This window comes from Pleurodeles waltl, chromosome 11, assembly GCF_031143425.1.
Source record: "Pleurodeles waltl isolate 20211129_DDA chromosome 11, aPleWal1.hap1.20221129, whole genome shotgun sequence".
NCBI classification, from domain to species: Eukaryota; Metazoa; Chordata; class Amphibia; order Caudata; family Salamandridae; genus Pleurodeles; species Pleurodeles waltl.
In genome coordinates, this window is record NC_090450.1 from 815,334,357 (window position 1) to 815,356,078 (window position 21,722).

General features: G+C 47.9%; 1 protein-coding gene across 1 annotated transcript in view; it reads left to right on the forward strand.

Annotated features, from left to right (window-relative positions):
• Positions 1-21,722, forward strand: part of HORMAD2 (HORMA domain containing 2) — a 670,141-nt gene that overhangs the window by 308,542 nt on the left and 339,877 nt on the right. The window contains exon 3 of the mRNA XM_069212695.1: positions 20,555-20,591. Within this exon, the coding sequence (XP_069068796.1) occupies positions 20,555-20,591 (37 nt within the window). The remainder of the gene's footprint in view (positions 1-20,554; positions 20,592-21,722) is intronic.

Here is a 21,722-nt window from a genome sequence, read left to right on the forward strand (position 1 = left end):
GATAAACTCAGGGTCATGGTGGAGGAAATTGTACGAGTAGAGCCACAGCTGTTCGGGGCACAGGTGCAGCACACCACCATTGCCAGGAACATGGAGCTATGGAGCAGAATAGTGGACAGGGTCAACGCTGTGGGACAGCACCCAAGAAATCGGGACGACATCAGGAAGAGGTGGAACGACCTACGGGGGAAGGTGCATTCCATGGTATCCAGGCACAACATCGCGGTGCAGAAGACTGGCGGCGGACCCCCACCTCCTCCCACAGAATTTACAACATGGGAGGAGCAAGTCTTGAACATCCTACAACCTGAGGGCCTCGCAGGAGTAGGCGGAGGAATGGACTCTGGTAAGGCAAATCTTAACTACTTCTTCCCCCCACCCCACCTGCATGCCAACTCATACCCCCACCCTCACCCTCACCCCCATCACATCCTACTCCTTGCAACTGTCTCACCATCACAACCCACCCATCCCAACACCTAGCCCTGCATGCGTCCACAAAGCATGGACACCCATCACCTAAGCATGCCCACTGCACATACACATACAACCACCCCCCCCCACCCCAACCACCATCACAACAGCCCCCACAAAGGAATGACAGCACTGGGGTACACGGGCACCCACCCATTGCACGCTATGACACACACAGAAGCAATAACCATACTTTTATACCCCTGCATGACCCGAATGCCACGTCACCGCGCAGGAGGGTCCACAAATGTCCCCTCCACCCCCAGAAGAGGCCCACAGTGAGGACAGCAGCTCTGTCTCCCTGGATCTAGATGACCAGCCCGGTCCATCAGGGACTTCGGGACAGTCGGTTCCCCTCACACAGCCACAGGCCACAGTAGACCTTCCCCCCTCTGGGAACACCAGCACAGCACCCACCCAGCGGGCCTATACCTCTGTCCCCAGGACACGTCAATCAGAGGTGTGTCCACCACTACAGGGAACCCAGGCTAACCCACCACCCCAACAACAACAGGGACCTGGGGGCAGTGGTAGAGGGCACACGGTCCAGGCGACAGAGGCCCAGGGAAACAGGGGAACTGGGAGGGCTGCTGTGCGACAGGGGGGGGACAGGCCCAGGGAACCCACTCTCCACGAGGCCCTCTCCTCCATCATGGGAGCATACCACCGCTCCCAGGAGACGATGGCGACGGTCCTGGCCAGGTTTCAGGAGATCCAGCTTCTGCAGGAGCAACAGTATATGGGGTTCAGGGAGGAACTAAAAAAACATCAGTTCCGCCATGGGTACCATCGTAGTGGCCCTGAATGAGGTAGTCACGACATTGCGGGACACTGTGGCACCTCAAAGGGCCCCTGACACTAGCATGCACCAAGAACTGCCTTCCACCTCCGCCGGCGCTAGTGGACAGGATGCCCGACACAAGACCAACAGGCCACCAGAACCCCATCCCCTGCAGAAGGAGAAGCAAGCGGGCCCTGAGATCCAGGAAGAAGACAGAGTAAGATGTCAAGACCCCCGCCAGCAAAGGATACGCCCTGATTGTCATCCCACTGTCCCACATTGTCACCCTGTCCAACCTTAAACTGCCCCTGCTCCACTTCCCACAGGCATTTGGACAATGCACCTGTGAAACTGATAGTCTGGACTCTGCCATGGACAATCCTCCACCATCACCCCTCACCGATTTGCAACCACCCATCCAATTTAGAGCACTTGAATAAAACACTTATTGCACAAAACAATCTGGAGTCTGGCTGTGATTTAGAACAAATGTATTAGACATGACAGTGCCAAAATGTTCATTCACATTGTGATGCTAACAAACCGCTGTCACACAGCTGTAGTCCATGGGGAAACAAAGCAGATGTCACGCAGTGGGGCCCACATCTCTGAAAACGGAAGGGAAAGTCACAACACAGTTACCATACACTGGGGGAAAAAGTCAGACAGTAGAGAGGTAGGAGTCATTAAGTAAATGTAATATGCCGGTGTCTACTCTTACCTGTGTGTCACTGAAAATACTGCTGTATTACTGTGTTCCTGTTCTCTATGTCATCCTCTTCGGCTTCCTCCTCTTCACTCTCCACAGGCTCCACAGCTGCTACAACACCACCATCTGGACCATCCTCCTGCAGAAAAGGCACCTGGCGGCGCAAAGCCCGGTTGTGAAGCATACAGCAGGCCACGGTGATCTGGCACACCTTCTTTGGTGAGTACATTAGGGATCCACCTGTCATATGGAGGCACCTGAACCTGGCCTTCAGGAGGCCAAAGGTTCGCTCGATCACCCTCCTAGTCTGCCCATGGGCCTCATTGTACCGTTCCTCTGCCCTTGTCCTGGGATTCCTCACTGGGGTCAGTAGCCAGGACAGGTTGGGGTAACCAGAGTCCCCTAATAGCCACACCCGGTGCCTCTGGATTCGACCCATCACATACGGGATGCTGCTATTCCGCAGGATGTAGGCGTCATGCACTGACCCAGGGAACTTGGCATTAACATGGGAGATGTACTGGTCAGCCAAACACACCATCTGTACATTCATGGAATGATAACTCTTCCGGTTCCTGTACACCTGTTCACTCCTGCTGGGGGGGACCAAAGCAACATGTGTCCCATCAATGGCACCTATGATGTTGGGGATATGTCCAAGGGCATAGAAATCACCCTTCACTGTAGGCAAAACCCCCACCTCAGGGAAAACGATGTAGCTCCGCATGTGTTTCAGAAGGGCAGACAACACTCTGGACAACACCTTGGAAAACATAGGCTGGGACATCCCTGATGATATGGCCACTGTTGTTTGAAATGACCCACTTGCTAAGAAATGGAGTACTGACAGCACCTGCACTAGAGGGGGGATCCCTGTGGGTTGGCGGATGGGTGACATCAGGTCTGGCTCCAGTTGGGCACACAGTTCCTGTATAGTGGCTCGGTCAAGCCTGTACGTCAGTATGACATGTCGTTCCTCCATTGTTGACAGGTCCACCAGCGGTCTGTACACCGGAAGATTGCTCCATCTCCTCGCATGTCCCAGCGGACGGTGCCTATGAAGGACAACAGCGAGCACAGAGTCAAGCAACCCACAGGTACGTAACCACAGCTTGCACATAACACGATTCCCAATGCATTGAATGGCTTGTATGAGTGTTGGTGCATGGCCTAGGTATGTGTGACGCAGTTGGTAATTAGGCCATGTGGGCCCTTGAAATGGCGGCTGCCTGACCTGTGAAGTGCGACAGTGGGATGTGAGGTCAATGCGCTGGCGTGGCACACCGCGGCGGTAGGCGGTCGAAGACCCCGGCGCTAAGCCGCATTGGTTAACATTGAACCCTATGGGTTTCAGGAGCCAATGACGATGTGCACCGGCGGTAAGCACCGCCGCGGTACGCACCGCTGCGGGCGTGACCGCCATTTTCTATCTGCTTAATCACTCGATACCTGATCTTCCACAGGAGAGGACCTACACTGCAAGTGCTGCTGTGACCTCGGTCTGGAAGAGACAATGGCTCATGCGACTGGGGAAAGGGCCCCTGCCTTCACTACGGAGGAGTTGGAGAAACTTGTGGATGGGGTCCTCCGCCAGTAGGCGCTACTCTACGGTCCTCCAGACCAACAGGTAAGTACACTGGGACCATTCTTAGTGGGCAATGCCTGGGTTGAGTGGGGTGGATGAAAGATGGTGGGGAGGGGAGCGATTGAGGCATGCATCAAACGACAGATGAGAGCATGTGCCACATGGCAAGGGTGGGGATTGGGGGCCACTCACATCGAGCATGCAGAAGGTGATGACAATTTTTCTCTCCCTGTACATGTCACATAGGTCAGCGCCCACCAGAAAGTCGCGATTTGGCGTACCATCGCCAAGGACGCCCAGACCCTGGGGGTCCACAACAGACGGAGCACCCACTGCCGGAAGAGGTGGGAGGACATCCGACGCTGGAGCAGGAAGACGGCAGAGGCTCAGCTGGGGATGGCCTCCCAACGTAGGAGGGGTGCCAGAAGTCATTTGACCCCCCTGATGTCCCGGATCCTGGCAGTGGCCTACCCCGATTTGGATGGGCACGTGAGGACATCACAGCAGACACAAGGGGGTGAGTACAAATACATTCTGCTGACTTTGCGCGCAGTGGAGGTGTCTGGGTGGCGGAGGATGGCTGTGGGTATCCCTAGGCCAGGGCGATTTCTGTAGGCTAGGCCCCTCCGTAAGGCATGGCCCTGTGCCCCCGCCCCCCACCTCTGTAGGGTGCCAAGTACAGGTATCCATGGCCCTGTGTCATCTATGTGTGCACTTGTCGTCCATAGGCTTGTAGGCCATGTCCCACGGATTGCGTAGTGGACCCCAAGTGCGCGGCGTAGTGTAGGGGGCTTCTGTGTCTGTCTTGTCCGCCAACGGTAGCGGTAATCCATGCACTCAACATGTCTTTATTTCTCCTCCCCCCCTTTTTTGTGGTCTTCCTGTTCATGTGTGCATTAGCATCATCAGGCGGAGGAGAAGTGGCATCGGAGCACGAGGGAGCTGCATCTCACATGGCCATGGCGGGCCATGCAACTGACTCGGATTTCACCAGTGAATCAGAGGGCCAGGGGAGCTCCACAGCGGGGACTCGTGCTGATGTCAGTGACAGCGACTCGTCCTCTGAAGGGAGCTCCCTTGTGGTGGCGGCAACATCCGTGCCCCCAGCAACAACAGGTACAGCCGCCACCCAGCGCACCAACACCGCCCTCCCAGCAGCCCCTCAGCGTTTGACCCGTGCCCGCTCACCCAGGAAGGTGGGCATCTCCTTCGCCCCAGGCACCTCAGGCCCTGCCCCTGTCACCCCTGCTGCCCTCAGTGAGGAGGTCATTGACCTCCTAAGGACCATCATTGTTGGGCAGTCTACCTATTTGAATGACATCCAGGGTGTACAAAGAAAGGTGCACCAGAGTAATGCATACCTGGAGGGCATTCATTCGGGTCAGGCTGCCCATCAGCGATCGTTCAACGCTCTGGCCTCAGCACTGACGGCAGCAATTGTCCCTGTCTCTAGCCTCCCCCCTCCAACTTCCTCCACCCAGACCCAATCCCCTGTACCTCTGCCTATCCCAGACACACCTACAGACCAGCCTGCACACACCTCAACACCCAAGGGAAGCTCATCCAGACATAAGCACCACACATCACACAAGCATTCACACAAGCAACATCCACATGCAGACATACCAACAGCCACTGCCTCCACTGTATCCCCCTCCTCCTCGTCTCCCTCCTCCCTCCCTGTGACGTCTCCACTGACACTTGCATGCACAACATCTTCAGCCACTACGTCCATCACCAGCACACCCACCAGAACACTCCGCACACGTGCAGTCACCACCCCCACTACCATTTACACGTCCCCTGTGTCCTCTCCCAGTGTGTCTGTCACCCCCTCTTCCAAACTACACAAACGCAGGCAGCCACCCACCCAACAGTCATCCACCTCACGACAGCCTCCAGCCCAAGCACCTGCAACCAAAGACACCAGACTTCACACTCCTACAACCTCATCCTCTTCCTCCACTCCCATACCCACTACACCTACCCGTCCCTCTCTTTCCAAATTGCTTTTCCTTGCCAACCTTAACCTCTTTCCAACAACTCCCCTACCCCGTCCATCTCATAAGACTCCAATCAGCACCTCAGCCACCACAAAACCGGGACCTGTGAAGACTGTTGTCCATGGACTGTGGAGTCCCCCACCCTCAAGGGCATCCAGTTCAGCTAGGAGCCAAGGCACGGCCAGCCCACCACCGGAAAAGCATCCTAAGATTGCCAGTGCCTGGCGCGAGCGACCAAAGACCCCAGGGACAAAAATCCCTACATTGGCTCCGTCAGGAAGTGGGGTGCCACCTGGCACACCGCCAAAGGTGGGAAAGGGCCACAAGCGTGCAGGGAAGGGTGGGAAGGGCAGCACGCCCGACAAGTCCGGCAGCAGGCCAGCTGGCCAAGAGGGCCCCACCAGCCCCATCCCAGGTGTGCAGGAGGACACACACAGGCCTGGTACTGCAGCCCAGGAGGGCCCCGCAAGCCACGTCCCAGGTGGGCAGGAGGACACCCACAGGCCGAGAACTGTAGCCCAGGAGGGCCCCGCAAGCCACCAGACAGATGGGCAGGAAGGCCCCGCCAGCCACATGTCAGGTGGCGAGTGACATCCATGCCTGGGCCGGATCCTCATCTCAAGCACCGCTCCGCTGGGCACCGCCGTCTCAAGCACCGCTGAACAGGGCCCTTCATCTCAAGCACCGCTCCGCTGGGCACCGCCGTCTCAAGAACCGCTGAACTGGGCCCTTCATCTCAAGCACCGCTGAACTGGGCCCTTCATCTCAAGCACCGCTGAACAGGGCACCGTCGTCTCAGGAACCGCAGAACTGGGCCCTTCATCTCAAGCACCGCTCCGCTGGGCACCGCCGTCTCAAGAACCGCTGAACTGGACCCTTCATCTCAAGCACCACTGAACAGGGCACTGCCGTCTCAGGAACCGCTGAACTGGGCCCTTCATCTCAAACACCGCTGAACTGGGCCCTTCATCTCAAGCACCGCTGAACTGGGCCCTTCATCTCAAGCACCGCTGAACAGGGCACCGGCGTCTCAAGCACCGCTGAACAGGGCACCGCCGTCTCAAGCACCGCTGAACAGGGCACCGCCGTCTCAGGAACCGCTGAACTGGGCCCTTCATCTCAAGCACCGCTGAACAGGGCACCGCCGTCTGAAGCACCGCTGAACTGGGCCCTTCATCTCAAGCACCGCTGAACAGGGCACCGCAGTCTCAAGCACCGCTGAACAGGGCACCGCCATCTCAAGCACCGCTGAACAGGGCACCGCCGTCTCAAGCACCGCTGAACTGGGCCCTTCATCTCAAGCACCGCTGAACTGGGCCCTTCATCTCAAGCACTGCTCCGCTGGGCACCGCCGTCTCAAGCACTGCTGAACAGGGCCCTTCATCTCAAGCACCGCTCCGCTGGGCACCGCCGTCTCAAGAACCGCTGAACTGGGCCCTTCATCTCAAGCACCGCTGAACTGGGCCCTTCATCTCAAGCACCGCTGAACTGGGCCCTTCATCTCAAACAACGCTGAACAGGGCACCGCCGTATCAAGCACCGCTGAACAGGGCACCGCCGTCTCAAGCACCGCTGAACAGGGCACCGCCGTCTCAAGCACCGCTGAACTGGGCCCTTCATCTCAAGCACCGCTGAACTGGGCCCTTCATCTCAAGCACTGCTCCGCTGGGCACCGCCGTCTCAAGCACCGCTGAACTGTGCCCTTCATCTCAAGCACCGCTGAACTGGGCCCTTCATCTCAAGTACCGCTGAACAGGGCCCTTCATCTCAAGCACCGCTCCGCTGGGCCCTTCATCTCAAGCACTGCTCCGCTGGGCACCGCCGTCTCAAGCACCGCTGAACTGGGCCCTTCATCTCAAGCACCGCTGAACTGGGCCCTTCATCTCAAGCACCGCTGAACTGGGCCCTTCATCTCAAGCACCGCTCCGCTGGGCACCGCCGTCTCAAGAACCGCTGAACTGGGCCCTTCATCTCAAGCACCGATGAACTGGGCCCTTCATCTCAAGCACCGCTGAACAGGGCACCGCCGTCTCAAGCACCGCTGAACAGGGCCCTTCATCTCAAGCACCGCTGAACAGGGCACCGCCGTCTCAAGCACCGCTGAACAGGGCACCGCCGTCTCAAGCACCGCTGAACAGGGCACCGCCGTCTCAAGCACCGCTGAACAGGGCACCGCCGTCTCAAGCACCGCTGAACAGGGCACCGCCGTCTCAAGCACCGCTAAACTGGGCCCTTCATCTCAAGCACTGCTCCGCTGGGCACCGCCGTCTCAAGCACCGCTGAACTGGGCCCTTCATCTCAAGCACCGCTGAACAGGGCACCTTTATCTCAAGCACCGCTGAACAGGGCACCTCCTTCTCAAGCACCGCTGAACAGGGCCCTTCATCTCAAGCACCGCTCCGCTGGGCCCTTCATCTCAAGCACTGCTCCGCTGGGCACCGCCGTCTCAAGCACCGCTGAACTGGGCCCTTCATCTCAAGCACCGCTGGCCCATTGGCTGAAGGGGCAGGCCCACATCTGTGTCGGGCAGGGCTGCACGAATTACTCTGGGCACTAGTCCCCCTCCAGTACTAGTGGAGACTGTTATCCACTTGAGGGACTGTGGCTTTGCACTCCCGAGGATGGCACAGTGGGCAACCCATCCACTGTAGAGACTTGAGAGACTGTGGCTTTGCACTCCCCAGGATATGGCAGTGGGCAAGCCACCCACTGTAGAGACTTGAGAGACTGTGGCTTTGCACTCCCCAGGATGGCACAGTGGGCACCCCACCCACTGTAGAGACTTGAGAGACTGTGGCTTTGCACTCCCCAGGATGGCACAGTGGGCAACCCACCCACTGTAGAGACTTGAGAGACTGTGGCTTTGCACTCCCCAGGATGGCACAGTGGGCACCCCACCCACTGTAGAGACTTGAGAGACTGTGGCTTTGCACTCCCCAGGATGGCACAGTGGACAACCCACCCACTGTAGAGACTTGTGAGACTGTGGCTTTGCACTCCCCAGGATGGCACAGTGGCCATGGAGGCCCCTCGTGGATCTGGCGTCGTGGACTCATCTGGCTGAGGTGCCCCCCCTTCCCTTCCCCCTGAGGTGCCTGTAGTTTTCCTATCTGATGCCACTGCAGTGTTCTCTCCGTTGGAGGCAGGTATCCTGTGTGGGCTTTGCCCATGTGTTTTGGCCCAGTGGCCTACGAACAATGGCTGATAGACATATCGGACTGGACAATTTATGTATATAAAGTTATAGATGTGTGATATATTTTATACTCAGTCTTACAATATAATTCTATATTTATAATCATTTCCTTTTGCCTTTGCATTCTTCCGGGGGGTTTGGGGGTGTAACTGTGATGTGTTGCTATGCATTGATGTGTGTGTTGTAGTGGTTGAGGGTGAGGGTGGGTGTGTCGCATATGTGTGTCCCCGTAATTTTTTGCCTCCCCCTCCCCTGTGTCGTAGGTGCAGTACTCACCGTTGTCTTTTGCGCCGGCGTTCATGCTCCTGGTAGAGGAGCAGGAAGACAATGGCTGGTAGGATGTGTAGTTCGGGTTCCATGCTGTCCAGATTCCTCGTGGGGTGTATGGAGGTGAGCGTTTTCCGTTTGAAATGGCTGTTTCCGCCGTGTTTTTATCGGTGGGGCTACCGCCCCGGAAAAGGTGGCGGATTGGTAGGTTGTGATAGGGTGGGCGGTACATTGTCTCCTGCCTGTCTGTTGGCGGTGACCGCCGCGCTGTTTGTTTGTCCCGCCGTGGCAGGCGGTGTGTTAAAGTGGCGGTCTCTGTTGGCGGTTTCCGCCAGGGTCGGAATTGCATTTTTTTTACCGCCAGCCTGTTGGCGGTTTGACCGCTGCTTTAACACCGGCCGCCAGGGTTGGATGACCCCCTTTGTCTTAGGCAACAAGTCCCTTCCCGGTAGGGATACTGGATTCAAATCACAGACTACAAACTTGTGTAGTCCCTGGAAATTGCCAATCTCAACTTGCATTGGGTCTGTAATCGTGTTTGTCAAAAACTGATTTGCTACTCCCACAACCTGAACTGTTCTTCGTGAAAGGGGCAAATTCGGATCCTCTGCGCTGCTTACTATAGCGCGTTTAGCTCCTGTGTTCACCAGAAATGAGACTCTATGACCCATTACCTTCCCCCTCACATAGGGTCCCCTCTGATCTACTTCTAAAGAAGTTGCAAGCACACATGGCTCCTCATCCGAACTGTCACCCATCCATTCACCATTTATTTATTTCTCACTGTGTAATGGGAATTGATGCACTGTGTTAATATTTCTGTCTTGTCTCTGACCTGTGGCCTGTTGAGAAAGCATCAACTGTTGCTGCTCCATCGGGGCTTGTGGTATCTGCATTTGCTGTCTAGGTACCATGGGAACCTGCTGCTGCATCGGCTGCAATTGTGACACTTTTGCACGGGGCATTTGCACCTGTTGCATGGCTGGAAATGTTACACCTGATTCACATTATTCTGGAAATTTGGATTGCGACCCCTTGGTCTTGGTCCTCTCACATTTTGAAACGTATTGATGTCATTACATTGCTGAACAACACCCTCTTGCACCATCATCAGACACTCCCGCTTCCAGTGTCCCACGGCTCCGCACATGTGACACAGCAACAGGTTCTTCATCCCCTGCACATCATTCTGGACCACTACAGTATTCAAATCTGGACCACGATTCATATTGCCTCCACGACCCTACCTCTCATCTGAGGCTGAAACATGACATTTCCTTGCTGCTGTGGTATCTGCTGCACAAAACTTCCTTGAACTCCAGTTTGAGCTGCCTTAATCTGCATCACCATCGCCTCCAGCTTTTTCTGCTTCAACTCAAACTCATCACTGCAGTATTTTGCATACTGCAACACCTCATCAATCGGCTTTGCTTGCCAGCAAATCAAATGACTCTTAATCATCTGACCTATCTCAGGTCTCAATCCTTCCACAAATCTGAACACAAAATGCAGCATGTCTTTCGTCTCAATTGCTTCTTTGCAACTGTACTTCTTGAATGCCTTCAGCAATCTCTCATAGTACACATGTTTCGACTCATTCACTTCCTGCACTGTCCTATCAATCCTCTGCCAATCAATATTTGTAGGTAAAATCCTTGTCTTCAGAAACTCGATCACCTTATTGTAATATTTAATTTCCTCAAGAGATGGTGGACCTGTACTCTTATCTCTCTCCGGTTCACTTGTTGGCCAATCTACAGCTCTCTTAGATTCAACCCACAAATCAGCTGGCACCACTATCTCCGGTAAGGTATTCAAGACGTCCCACAAACACTTTGCGAACTTCACAAACCTGTCTGTCTGCTGATACCACTCTACTGGCTTTTCCCTCAATTTTAGATAATCATTTGTAGATTATAAAATATCACTCCTACTCCAAGGAGCGTGAACAAAGTTTTCCCCTAGGAATTCCCTCATTGGTAAAATGTTCACCGGATCCTTGTCCTGTTGTATATTTTCGGTCACCTCCAAAGAATCTCTTTCCTTTTTATCTCTTTTCTTTACCCATCTGTCTTCCCACTTCTCCAAGGCTCCCCAAACCTGAGCACTCTGCAATAATTCCTTAAGGTGTGCCTTCATTCCAGCTGACCTCATGTGTTCAAAATCCTTTGCCTCCAAATCCAATCTGTAACTTCTCTTCAAATGCTTTGTTTCCTCGATTTCTATGCAATGTTTTTCTGCCAGATCTGCCAATCTCTAATGCACTTTGCCCACCTCTCTTGTAATCCTTGAGCATAAGTATCTCAATTCTGCTTCGGTGTAGGACTCTAATCTATTCACCCCCATTGTTCAATCAACTAATTCACCCGCTTCCATACTTAGCCTGACACAATAATTTTGCTCCTCACCCTTAGAGGCATTCTGTGGAGTATTCAGCTTGTCTAACCATTCAGTCAACTGCTGAGCCGTCAATCCCTGTAACGAAATGGTACTCGAATGAACCGGTAGCACCTGCTGTACCACTGCACTCGGAGTTTGCGGTGTCTATAACTTCAGGCTCTGACCTGTATTTGGTCCATTCATAGCATCTGGAAGTGCAACAAGTGGACTGAGGTCTAATAATGATTTTGATCCATCAAACATCTGACCCACGGAAGATACTACCTGAACTTGTTCACCTGGTCACCTCTTCATTAAACCCTGTGTGAGACTTTGCCCCCGTTCACTGATAATTGTTTTTTCTGTGCAAATAATGGTACCGCTGGACCAAACGTAATCAGCAGCGATATGGCACCAGGGGCTGCTCTGGCACCCATACTCTGTGGGAGAGTAACTCCCATACTCTGATTCACAACCAGAGTCAAGTCTGACTGTGTCCCTGTCATTGGTGTAAATCTGGGCATCCCCTGCGGCTGCACTTGGGGCAACAATATCGGAGTCGGCTCAGTCTGAACCAGCATAGGTCTCGGAACCACTTGCTCCGTTGGCACCACTAAGTTGGAAGTTGTCTCTAAAATAGGCACGTCAGGATAAATTCTCTGTATCAGTTGTGGCTGCATCTGTGCCTGAACTACTGGAGTAGTCAGCACATTAGGACTACTTTGCACCGCACCCTTTGTCTGGCTAGTATTAACCTGTACCGAACTCACTACCCCCATTGCCTGTGCCGGGCTGTTGGATCAGCACTAGTTCTCGGACCAATCTCATGCACCGCATATGGTGGTGGTCGGTCTCTCAACATCTGCGTAACAAGATCCTCAGCCTCTGAGTCCTCCTCTACTATGGAAGATCTTTTAGCTTCCTTACTCTTGGATGGACTTTTATTAGTCTGTCTAGTCGCCTTCTTTCCTTCCGTCTCATCCTCCTGTGTAATAGCTGGAAACAACTTAACATCCTGCAAAGTCACTGAACTCCATTTCTTCTGTTCCCAATCCCATCTCGCCTCTGCTAAAGTCTTTTCTACCCTTCTTATTCTTTTCTCGAATTTCAACTGATGTTGCTATCTAGCTACCAGTTCCCAAACTGCTAATGCCTCAAACTGTGCTGGTCTCGGAAGGGGCTTTGATTAATTTAGCGCCATCCGCAACTGCTCCAAAATTCTCAAATTGAATGTCCCATTCTTGGGAAACGCTAAGCTCCCATTTTTCTCTGTCAATTTACACCATTGCGTTAGCCAAACACACGACGCGACACCTCGCTCCTCCATTACAATGTAAGCCGCTGTACCCTCCAACGGTGTAGCTCCCCTACACTCACTCTAATATACGTATCTCCCTTTAGAGCACTCTTCAATGCCTTGAAAAACGTCATATTTTCTACTTTTATTTATCCAAAATCAAATCAGGAAATGACTTTTACTCTCAAGATTCCTTTAACCCACGTTCTCGACCAATTGCCTCTCACGGACGGGTGCCAATCCGTGCGTGACCCTTCTCACTAACCAACCTATCCCAGCGCTGCTCCAATGACGTCACACTCACACGTACTGCGGCTGACAAAGTCTTGCGGCTTGTCCTCCTAAACTTCAATTCACAGAAAACTAAGGCAAAATATTGCGAGCACTAATCCAAAAACAAAAACAAATCTGCTGGTTTACTACAGGAAAGGTAACACAATCGCTTCAGAAATCTTACCGATTTTCACTGATGGCCCTTTCACACATGTAGCTATTCCTTTTTTTCAGTCTCCCAGATTCGCAAGCAAAATTCAACCCACAAATTTTACTCTTAACTGATCAATGGGTCTGTCCTGGTGCACATAGGACTCGCCAAATCTCTGTCAAAATTTTCTCTCGCCCACTTTAACTCACACACTGACTTGTTGACCACGCCCGATCAACCTACTAAACCAGACAGATTACAACATATAACTAAGTGTCTCATACACTTTTCAATATACTCCACAGTCATAGACCATGTAGGGTCAACAACAACCACATGGACAATTTTTTAGCACAAAGCGCCACACACATGTGAAGTTCACTCACTCGTACTAAAACTTTATTTGGAGTACGCAAACTCCCTAAATCCTCACATACATCACAATTCACCTGCGATTTTGCATAAACTGTGCAAGCGCAACCTATTCACTCACTCTATCACTAGAACGCCAGGAACGTACCCAACACCATTAGCAGGATCCAGGATCTGGGAAAGTCATTTCTGGGCTTAAGGGAACATCATTTTCTCTACAAATGTAATCTTTAAAAAACAAAATCCAAATCTCAATAATGGTGAACTCCCAAACGGATCAATCTTTAAACTATTACCATAACTAGGAGCACCTGTCCAATCTCTTACCCCAACTGTTAACACCTGTCACTCCGTTCTGGACACCTATGGCTGGCTCCCAAAGAGACTAACCATCAGTCTGCTAACATAACTGTTAGCGCGTCGGTCCTTAATAAATAAACTTACAAGGGGACGCGTATAGGTCGATTAACTTTTTGACTTGTTTAGGATGCTCTTACCATAGCTCCAGAACAGAAACAATAATCAATACACAAGCAACAAATGTCCAAGGCACTCGTATACATTAAAGAATTTAAATCCACAGATCCATAGATTAAAAGTTTTCTTGTACTTATTGCAGCTTCTTCTTCAACCACATCAAATCCAGCCAACACCTGTTTCGTCACGCAACCAATCCTCGCATTGACTTCATCAGGGCTGCAATTAATAAAATTAAACTCTATTTCATCCAAACAAATAGCCAATATAAATAGAATCTATAATAGTGCTCGCGCAATAATACTCGTGAAACATTATTCACTTATATGTGTCACCAATATAACAAACAACCAAATTTGAAAAAGAAGTGGTGGGAAATGAAAACATAACAAAGGTAACAAATACTAATTACAAAAACACTACATGTAATTCGAAAATAGTAAAGATTATCCATGTGCTGTATCCATGAGAAATGGCACCCACTTCACCAGTCTAATACACCCCCATGTGTGAAGCTAAAAAAAGCAAGAGTATAAGAAAACCATGTAAACTTGCCTCTACCGATTACGATATGAGTCAAGAAAAACATTAATTCCAATATTTCCCGATTGGTCCATTCACAAATCTCTTTCAAGGCAATATAGTGCGTAGCCAGTAGAAACCGATGTAACATCCAAAGTCCATATCTATTCATTTTTTTTTTAAATAAATCAAGTACTATACATGCGTAAAACCAATTCCCAGGTATGGGGACAGCTAATTGACACTGTAAATAGTAACCTGGCCATCACGCGGAATGGATACAGCATATTTACTACTGGAGAAGATTCATAGATGACATGTTGATGATTTGGACAGGGACTAATGAGGAGTTATTGATGTTTGTGGCCTATCTGAACAATAATGCATGTAATATGTCCTTTATGGTTCAATATGATGTTAAGAAGATTCAATGTTTGGATGTTGAGTTATTTGTTGATGGCACCAGACTTGGTAGCTGTATGTATCGGAAAGAGACTTCATGCAATGCAGTACTACGTGCGGATAGTGCCCACCATAAACACCAAATAAAAGCCATCCCTTTTGGTGAGATGGTTAGGGCACACAGAAACTGTAGTTCAAATGAAGATTTTTATTAAAGCTAGATTCATCAGGAGAGGATATGATACACAATTGGTTAAAGGGAAGTTGAGGTAGGTCTCAGCACAGACCATGAATTACATTTTTTTGGGGCGAATAGACTAAATGCAATGTTTTTATTTGCTGCGGTTTCTGGAGTACTTGTATATACGAAGAATATCATGTGTTATGATCTGTAAAGGACATCTGTTGAGGATTTATACAGTACTACATTTGAGATTGTGCAGCGTTATGGCCAGGTTACTATTTACAGTGTCTGTTAGCTGTCACCATACCTGGGAACTGGTTTTACGCAGGTATAGTACTTGACTTACTTTGCTCACTTCTACCTTAATTTTGAGTGTGTTGTATATTGCTAATAGAACTGATGATGTTGTATGCTCCTGAAAGAATTAGAGTTGTACCATATAGGAGTGTGCATTTGATTGGTATGATGGAGATCTAACAATAGAATTACAAGATGAGGAATTGGTAAGGTTGCTTTGATATAGCAGGATATTGTGCCAAATTGAACCCAGTGGATCAGTGTATAAGTAAGTAGAGTGATTGGATTTATTCGGTTATTACGTTTGTCCGACAGGAGGTATAGCTATGCAGAATAAAGTCTTGTGCTAATATCAGACGTATTCTGGGATCAACCGTTGCTCGCAGGTAGTCACCCTGTTCATTAGGGTGTCATTAAGTGAGGATAATTTCATTTAAGGAAATCAGTTGGTGCTACGAGTATGAGAATGATCACATCAGACAGTTTGGATCTGTCTTATTAATTATGCGGAGTTTTAGTGTCTTACTGAGTAGTAGTCAAATTATTTGTAACTTTTATTAACATGGTGGTTATGTATACTGACGTACCGCCGAATCCAGAGGCGCGGTGTTTGGAGTTCATGGGGTTTCAAAATGGTGCCCGTTTTATGAGAAAAGAGTAAACTTTTTCATGTTCTGGATCACTGGAACTACCGTAATCTGTGACCATGGAATTCTTTACTTTAAGCCGGGCAAGATGACGACCGAGTTTCACGCGCTAGAACTGCTAGATGCCAGGTGCTATGGGAGTGCTCTCCTCATTGTTCGAGAGGTATGTGGTATGTTCTGCTTTATATCGGTTGAAATCTGTATGAGTAGTGATAGATTCCATGTATACCTTTGATAAGATGTTACTCTCGGTATGGCGTTTTTGACTGTGGCATTACAGCATTTTTCTAATACAAACGGAAATTAAGTTTGTTATACTGTAGCCGGATATCGAGGATTGTGTGCTCCATAGTGTAACACTTACCTAATAAATGACTTTCACATGGTATGCTTTATTATAATTATCTGTCATGTATGATAATTAACCTTCTGTGTTTGGTTGCTTGGTTTCGTACCGCACATCAGACAAGAATACTTTATTACCACTAATGATTAGTTGAGATGTGGACGCGCCATGTAAAGTGTATCCCTGACTTGTGGGACAATTTTGAATGGTAGTGATATCTAACAGTGTTTCTATTCAATATGCTGTGCCTATGCGCCACGCTTAGTTTGTCCATTCTGCATGCCAATATGGATTTGTTATGTTTTAATCTCTTGATAACTCTGAGAGTGTCTTTTTGTAGAAGAGTTTGGTTTTAACAATGAAGTGATATATTATGATGCACAGTTTATTTAGTTTCAGTTGTGGGTTATGCGCCAGGTACAGTTGTTAATGAGTATATGTGTATGGATTATATAGGACAAGAGTGTTTGATTAATAAGAATATGGTGACATGAACACATGTTTGTGTTGGATAGTAGTTTAGTTATGTATGGTCAAATTAATTTAGGACAGCACCTAGAATGACTCAGTTGCCGGTTGGGGACAAGTGTGATTTGAGAGTCAGGATACGTAATTTGACTGGTATCTCTTGTTTTTTTTTTTCCAGTTTATGTGATCGGTTGGATACACTTGTTCCATTTATAGAATCTGAAGGTTGAGATTCTTTACGTTATAAGGAAAGGAGAAACGGAATTCTTGGTGATGTGGGTTCATACTGCAAGAAAGGTTACTAGTAACCTAGTGCTGTCATTTCTTTATAACAGGATTTTCTTTCACTGTCAATTTGATACATTTATAACGATGTGTGTTTGGTATGCAGTTTTTACATGGATTGAGCATTCATTGATGTGTTTGGTACAGCTGGGATTGAATCAGCATGTTCCTGTAACTTGGTTGTGATGGTTGTAGTGTTTCATCAGTTCTCATTTCCATGCTTTTCACTACTAATCACAATGTCATTTTCTTCACGGGTGATTATGGTTTCTGTTGAGAGGGTACCACAACTGGAGGTTTGAACTAAAATGCTCTACAGGCTTCCACTATATTACATCTCTCCCAGTTAATATCCTAATTCCTCATGCTCTCATCTTACGTCTTCAGGACAATTACCTCTATACATCAAGATCATTCATTCGTCACCAGTTCAACCACTTTGCCTACAAACTCCTTTGTCAACAGCTACTCACTTAAATCACATCTCCATGGTGCCATGGAGGAGCTGGTGGCCTGCATTCAGTTGATACTGAAATGCCTCTTTGGAAGCAGAGCCCTAGAAGCAACATATAAACACAAAATTCCCCTTCTTTGGTCTCCTGTGAAGACCCAGGATGAACTGCTGGAGGGTACATTTCATCAACTTGCCCACAGCAACCTTTACCATTTGCACCACCTTTCTCCAATAACGCTCAGCAATAGTACATGCTCTATTGAGTCTAGAATCGAGGTCAGCACTGTGAAGGCCACACTTAGCAACTTATTTCATTTAAGGATTAAGTGGCTTCCGTTGTGGTCAAAGTCACTGCTGCTCTGTGAGCCACTTTATTAAGTACCTTCACGAAGATTGCTAGGAATTGTGGTCTAAACACCCCATAAATCCTGGCTGAAAAGTAATTGGGGCTCAAGGTCTGGTAGATTTGTGCTCAGAATTGTTTTCAGTTGTTTCTGTTCCGATCAAGAAAGATGCTGGAGGGCTGCGATATTTAGATATTGCCATCTCACTCTCTATCTTTACCAAGGATCTCTAAATTGCTCCACTTTCGCTACTTCTCCACTACATACTAATCTTTCCTTAGCCCTTACCTCAGTTGCAAAGCATTGTAGTTGTTAAGTACTGGGAAGGCTATCTAGACCCCCTTTACTTGCACCCACTCCCTGAAAATACAGTTACCCAATTTTGCCAGGTAATTTGCGCTATATTCTCTGCTCTGATTTGACCGGTCATAGTCACCATCTTCCTTCAGAGGTGCTGTAATTGCTTATTGGTCTTCTCTACTTTAGTCAGGTCTTCTCTTAGCTGTTGTGTCTATTCTTCTCAATCAGTGTATCCTAACAATATTTAGTCAACGTACACGTGACTGTAAATACTAACTTCTATTTATTAATTATACTCCTATATTATTATTGAAAAGTTAACTTTCATTATCTATTACTAATCTTGATTTTAATATTCGTTTTGAAACAATATAAAAAACTAGAGTGGTTCATATAATACATCTGTAATCAAATTAGCAACCAAATGTTAATCTCAATGAAAAAACTGTAAATAATGTATTTTGGTGATGGAAATATATTTTTGATATCTCTTTTAGTGTTCAGAATATTAAACAAAAGTCTTATGCAGAATTAAAGCAAGTGATTTGTGTAAAGATAAAGCCGTATTATCTAATAAAGTGACACATTAGTCGCAAACAGATCCATACACATTAATTTAAGATTTTGATATTCAAAGTTTTAAAGAGGATACAAGATTCTCAAGAAAAATAAATACCACAAGAGCTAAACATTTTAGTTTCCCCCAGCTATCTGTTCTTTTTATCCGAAAAGTGCAACTTAGGGTCCAAGGCGTTGTCACATTCAGAAAATCTTTCTGTTTTTATGCGCATCTTTTGTGGGTTTTGCTCTGTCTTTTTTATACTGTCTTCTAGGAATTTAGATTAAACTGATATCTCAGTATCAAATAGATTCACAATATCCATGAATTAACATCTTCCGATCCACAGATAGCACCACCACCACGTAGGTTAGGTGAGCTGTTTTTTATAATTTTTTTTGTACTTATTTGAAGCAATGGAAGTAGGTTTAAGCAAAGGACCCTGCAACAAGATTACATAACAAAAACAACAAGTGATGGACGGAATGCTGAACATTGTCAAACATTCACCCCCAGTACAGTGATCTGGGCCTAAATCCATCGTTTTTTTGCTGCCCATGCCATTCCAGTTTGGACCCAGCCATATGCAAATCAGTCTTGACCCTGTTCCCCATGGGAACAGTCCAGCCCGAACTGCTAGGCCAGATCTTCCCTGGACTGGAAACAAGCATCCTGGGACCGGTTTCGGGGTTTCACCCCTCATCAGCCAGGCTAGCTTGAATCCAGTGGCATGGGAAGCACGGGACCCACGTCTGGGCATACCCTTCCCACTTAGGGCGACAAAGCAAAAACAACAAGTGATGGACGGAATGCTGAACATTGTCAAACATTCACCCCCAGTACAGTGATCTGGGCCTAAATCCATCGTTTTTTTGCTGCCCATGCCATTCCAGTTTGGACATAACGTCAGAAAGAGCATCACCAAAGGTAAGTAATTTATCCTTAAACTCTCAGTGCCTGCTCCAGGATTTAAGGGGAAGCACTTCCTGGATGAGATAGGTATCATGGTCATGGATCAAATGAGCCCTATTGCTCAGATTCGATGTAATGTGAGTGTGCAGATTAATGTGTGATTTGAGATTCATGCACAAAAGTGTATTGTATTGTAGATTTATATAGCGCTGGCTACTCCTGATGAGGCGCTGATTTGCTTTGCGGGTGGGTAGCACTCCACTCAATGATCCCAGAGTTAGTTTGCAATGTTAGTTGTAAATGTTGCACTTACTATGCAACTATAGTAGATTTGATATACTGATTAGTTGCATGCAATTTCCAGTCTATAGGAGAAGTTATTTGTTAATTGTTATTGATGCAAATGAGAATGCCTTCCTGCCCATATTCCATGTAATGTTGGTAGTCCACTCCTAGCTTCACTGATTATTAGATTTGCTTGAAATCTTCCCTTCCATGCCCAGCGTCATCAAGGAGGTAAATGGAACCATTTTAACATTCCTGTTAAACTTCATCCTCCCTTATAAAAGGCTAAAGCAGGGTCTCCGGAACAGGAAAACTATTCTCCATCGTTTAAATGAAACTGTTATTTGGCATCTTTAGTTGACAAGATAAATATTTTTTTAAACAGAAAGAGTAAAAAATCCTAAATTGAAAGGAAGTCGTATAGTACTGTTTTCCTTACCGTTTTAAAGTATAGATACCTTTTTTTTTTTTTTCAAATTCTGCACCTGTAAGGCAACTCGAACTCACATGTTAGCATCAAGTCTGTTTCTATTACAAATCACAAGAAAGTCTAACATACCTTTCTCGTAAACTGCTGTTTTGCAGGATTCAAGGGTCTTTTGACGCTCTGGAAAAGAAGTATGTAAGTATTTTTGTTTTTGTTGGACGTTATATCTTTGTTAGCAGGAACAGTTTTACTTAGTGTGAGGTGAAATGCACAGTCTCCGTGAGTGGTGCTCCATCATTTCTCACTTAATAGTTGGTTGGTTCATCCACTAAATGAGGGGTATAACCCCAGATGCCATTCAAAACTGAGAGGTGGTAAATGTACTCCAGCGAGCACTGGCTGCTGTGCTGTTTAGTCTACTGCTGTCATGACAAGTATACGGAAGCATATGAGTGTCTGCACATTCGAATTTCCAAAATGCAGTGGCTACAACTCTTTTCCTTCTAAACACTTACTCGAAGTGTTGGTAACGGGAATATCATTGTTTTTGTCGCCATTGCATGGGCGTGTTGCTTTCTAAATATACATCCCTGAAAGCTGTGTTCCTAATACTTGGGTGGTTGATTGGCAATGCTATTCTTAAATAGTATTGTACAAAGCATGGTGTTCATGCTAGATGTTTAGCCCAATACGGGTTATTTCGTTTCTTGAAATGATTCCCTCGACGTTCTTTAAGTTCTTTACAAGACGTCTGGAAGAACCACCTGTTTCAGCCATCAAATTTTCTTTCAAATGTTGAGCGCCGAGGCCTTACATTGTTGGCTTGATCTGATTGCGTGGATTATGAACGTAGCCTTAAAATCAGTGGCGTAGCTGCAGTGGGTGTGTTTGGGGTGCTACACCCCCCTAATAAATGTATTTTGTGATAAATAGTTTGGTACTGGTGCTTTCAGTCGGAGATCAAGATTGTTGATCAAGACATAAGATCAAAGATTGTTTATAAAGTCGCAGGGGTGATGGGCATCTATGAATTTTAAAGGTTGGTTATGTAAATAGGGCACCTGAATGTGTTAAAAAGAAAGAACAAGATAAAACACGCAAATAAAACTACTCCGTGTAAATCAAGCCGCAAAGCTACCTGCTCTGGGTTTTATAAAAAGACGAATTACTTGAGTGCAATTAATTAGCAGGAGCAATGTAGGACACTCCAGGTGCTAGAGTAGATGAAATGAGGTCGTGTCGCCTCTGTCTTCCTCTCTTCCACTCCCTAATGTATTATTTTTCCTACAAAATTCGGGAATATTTGTGGTAGCCACAAATGTAGCG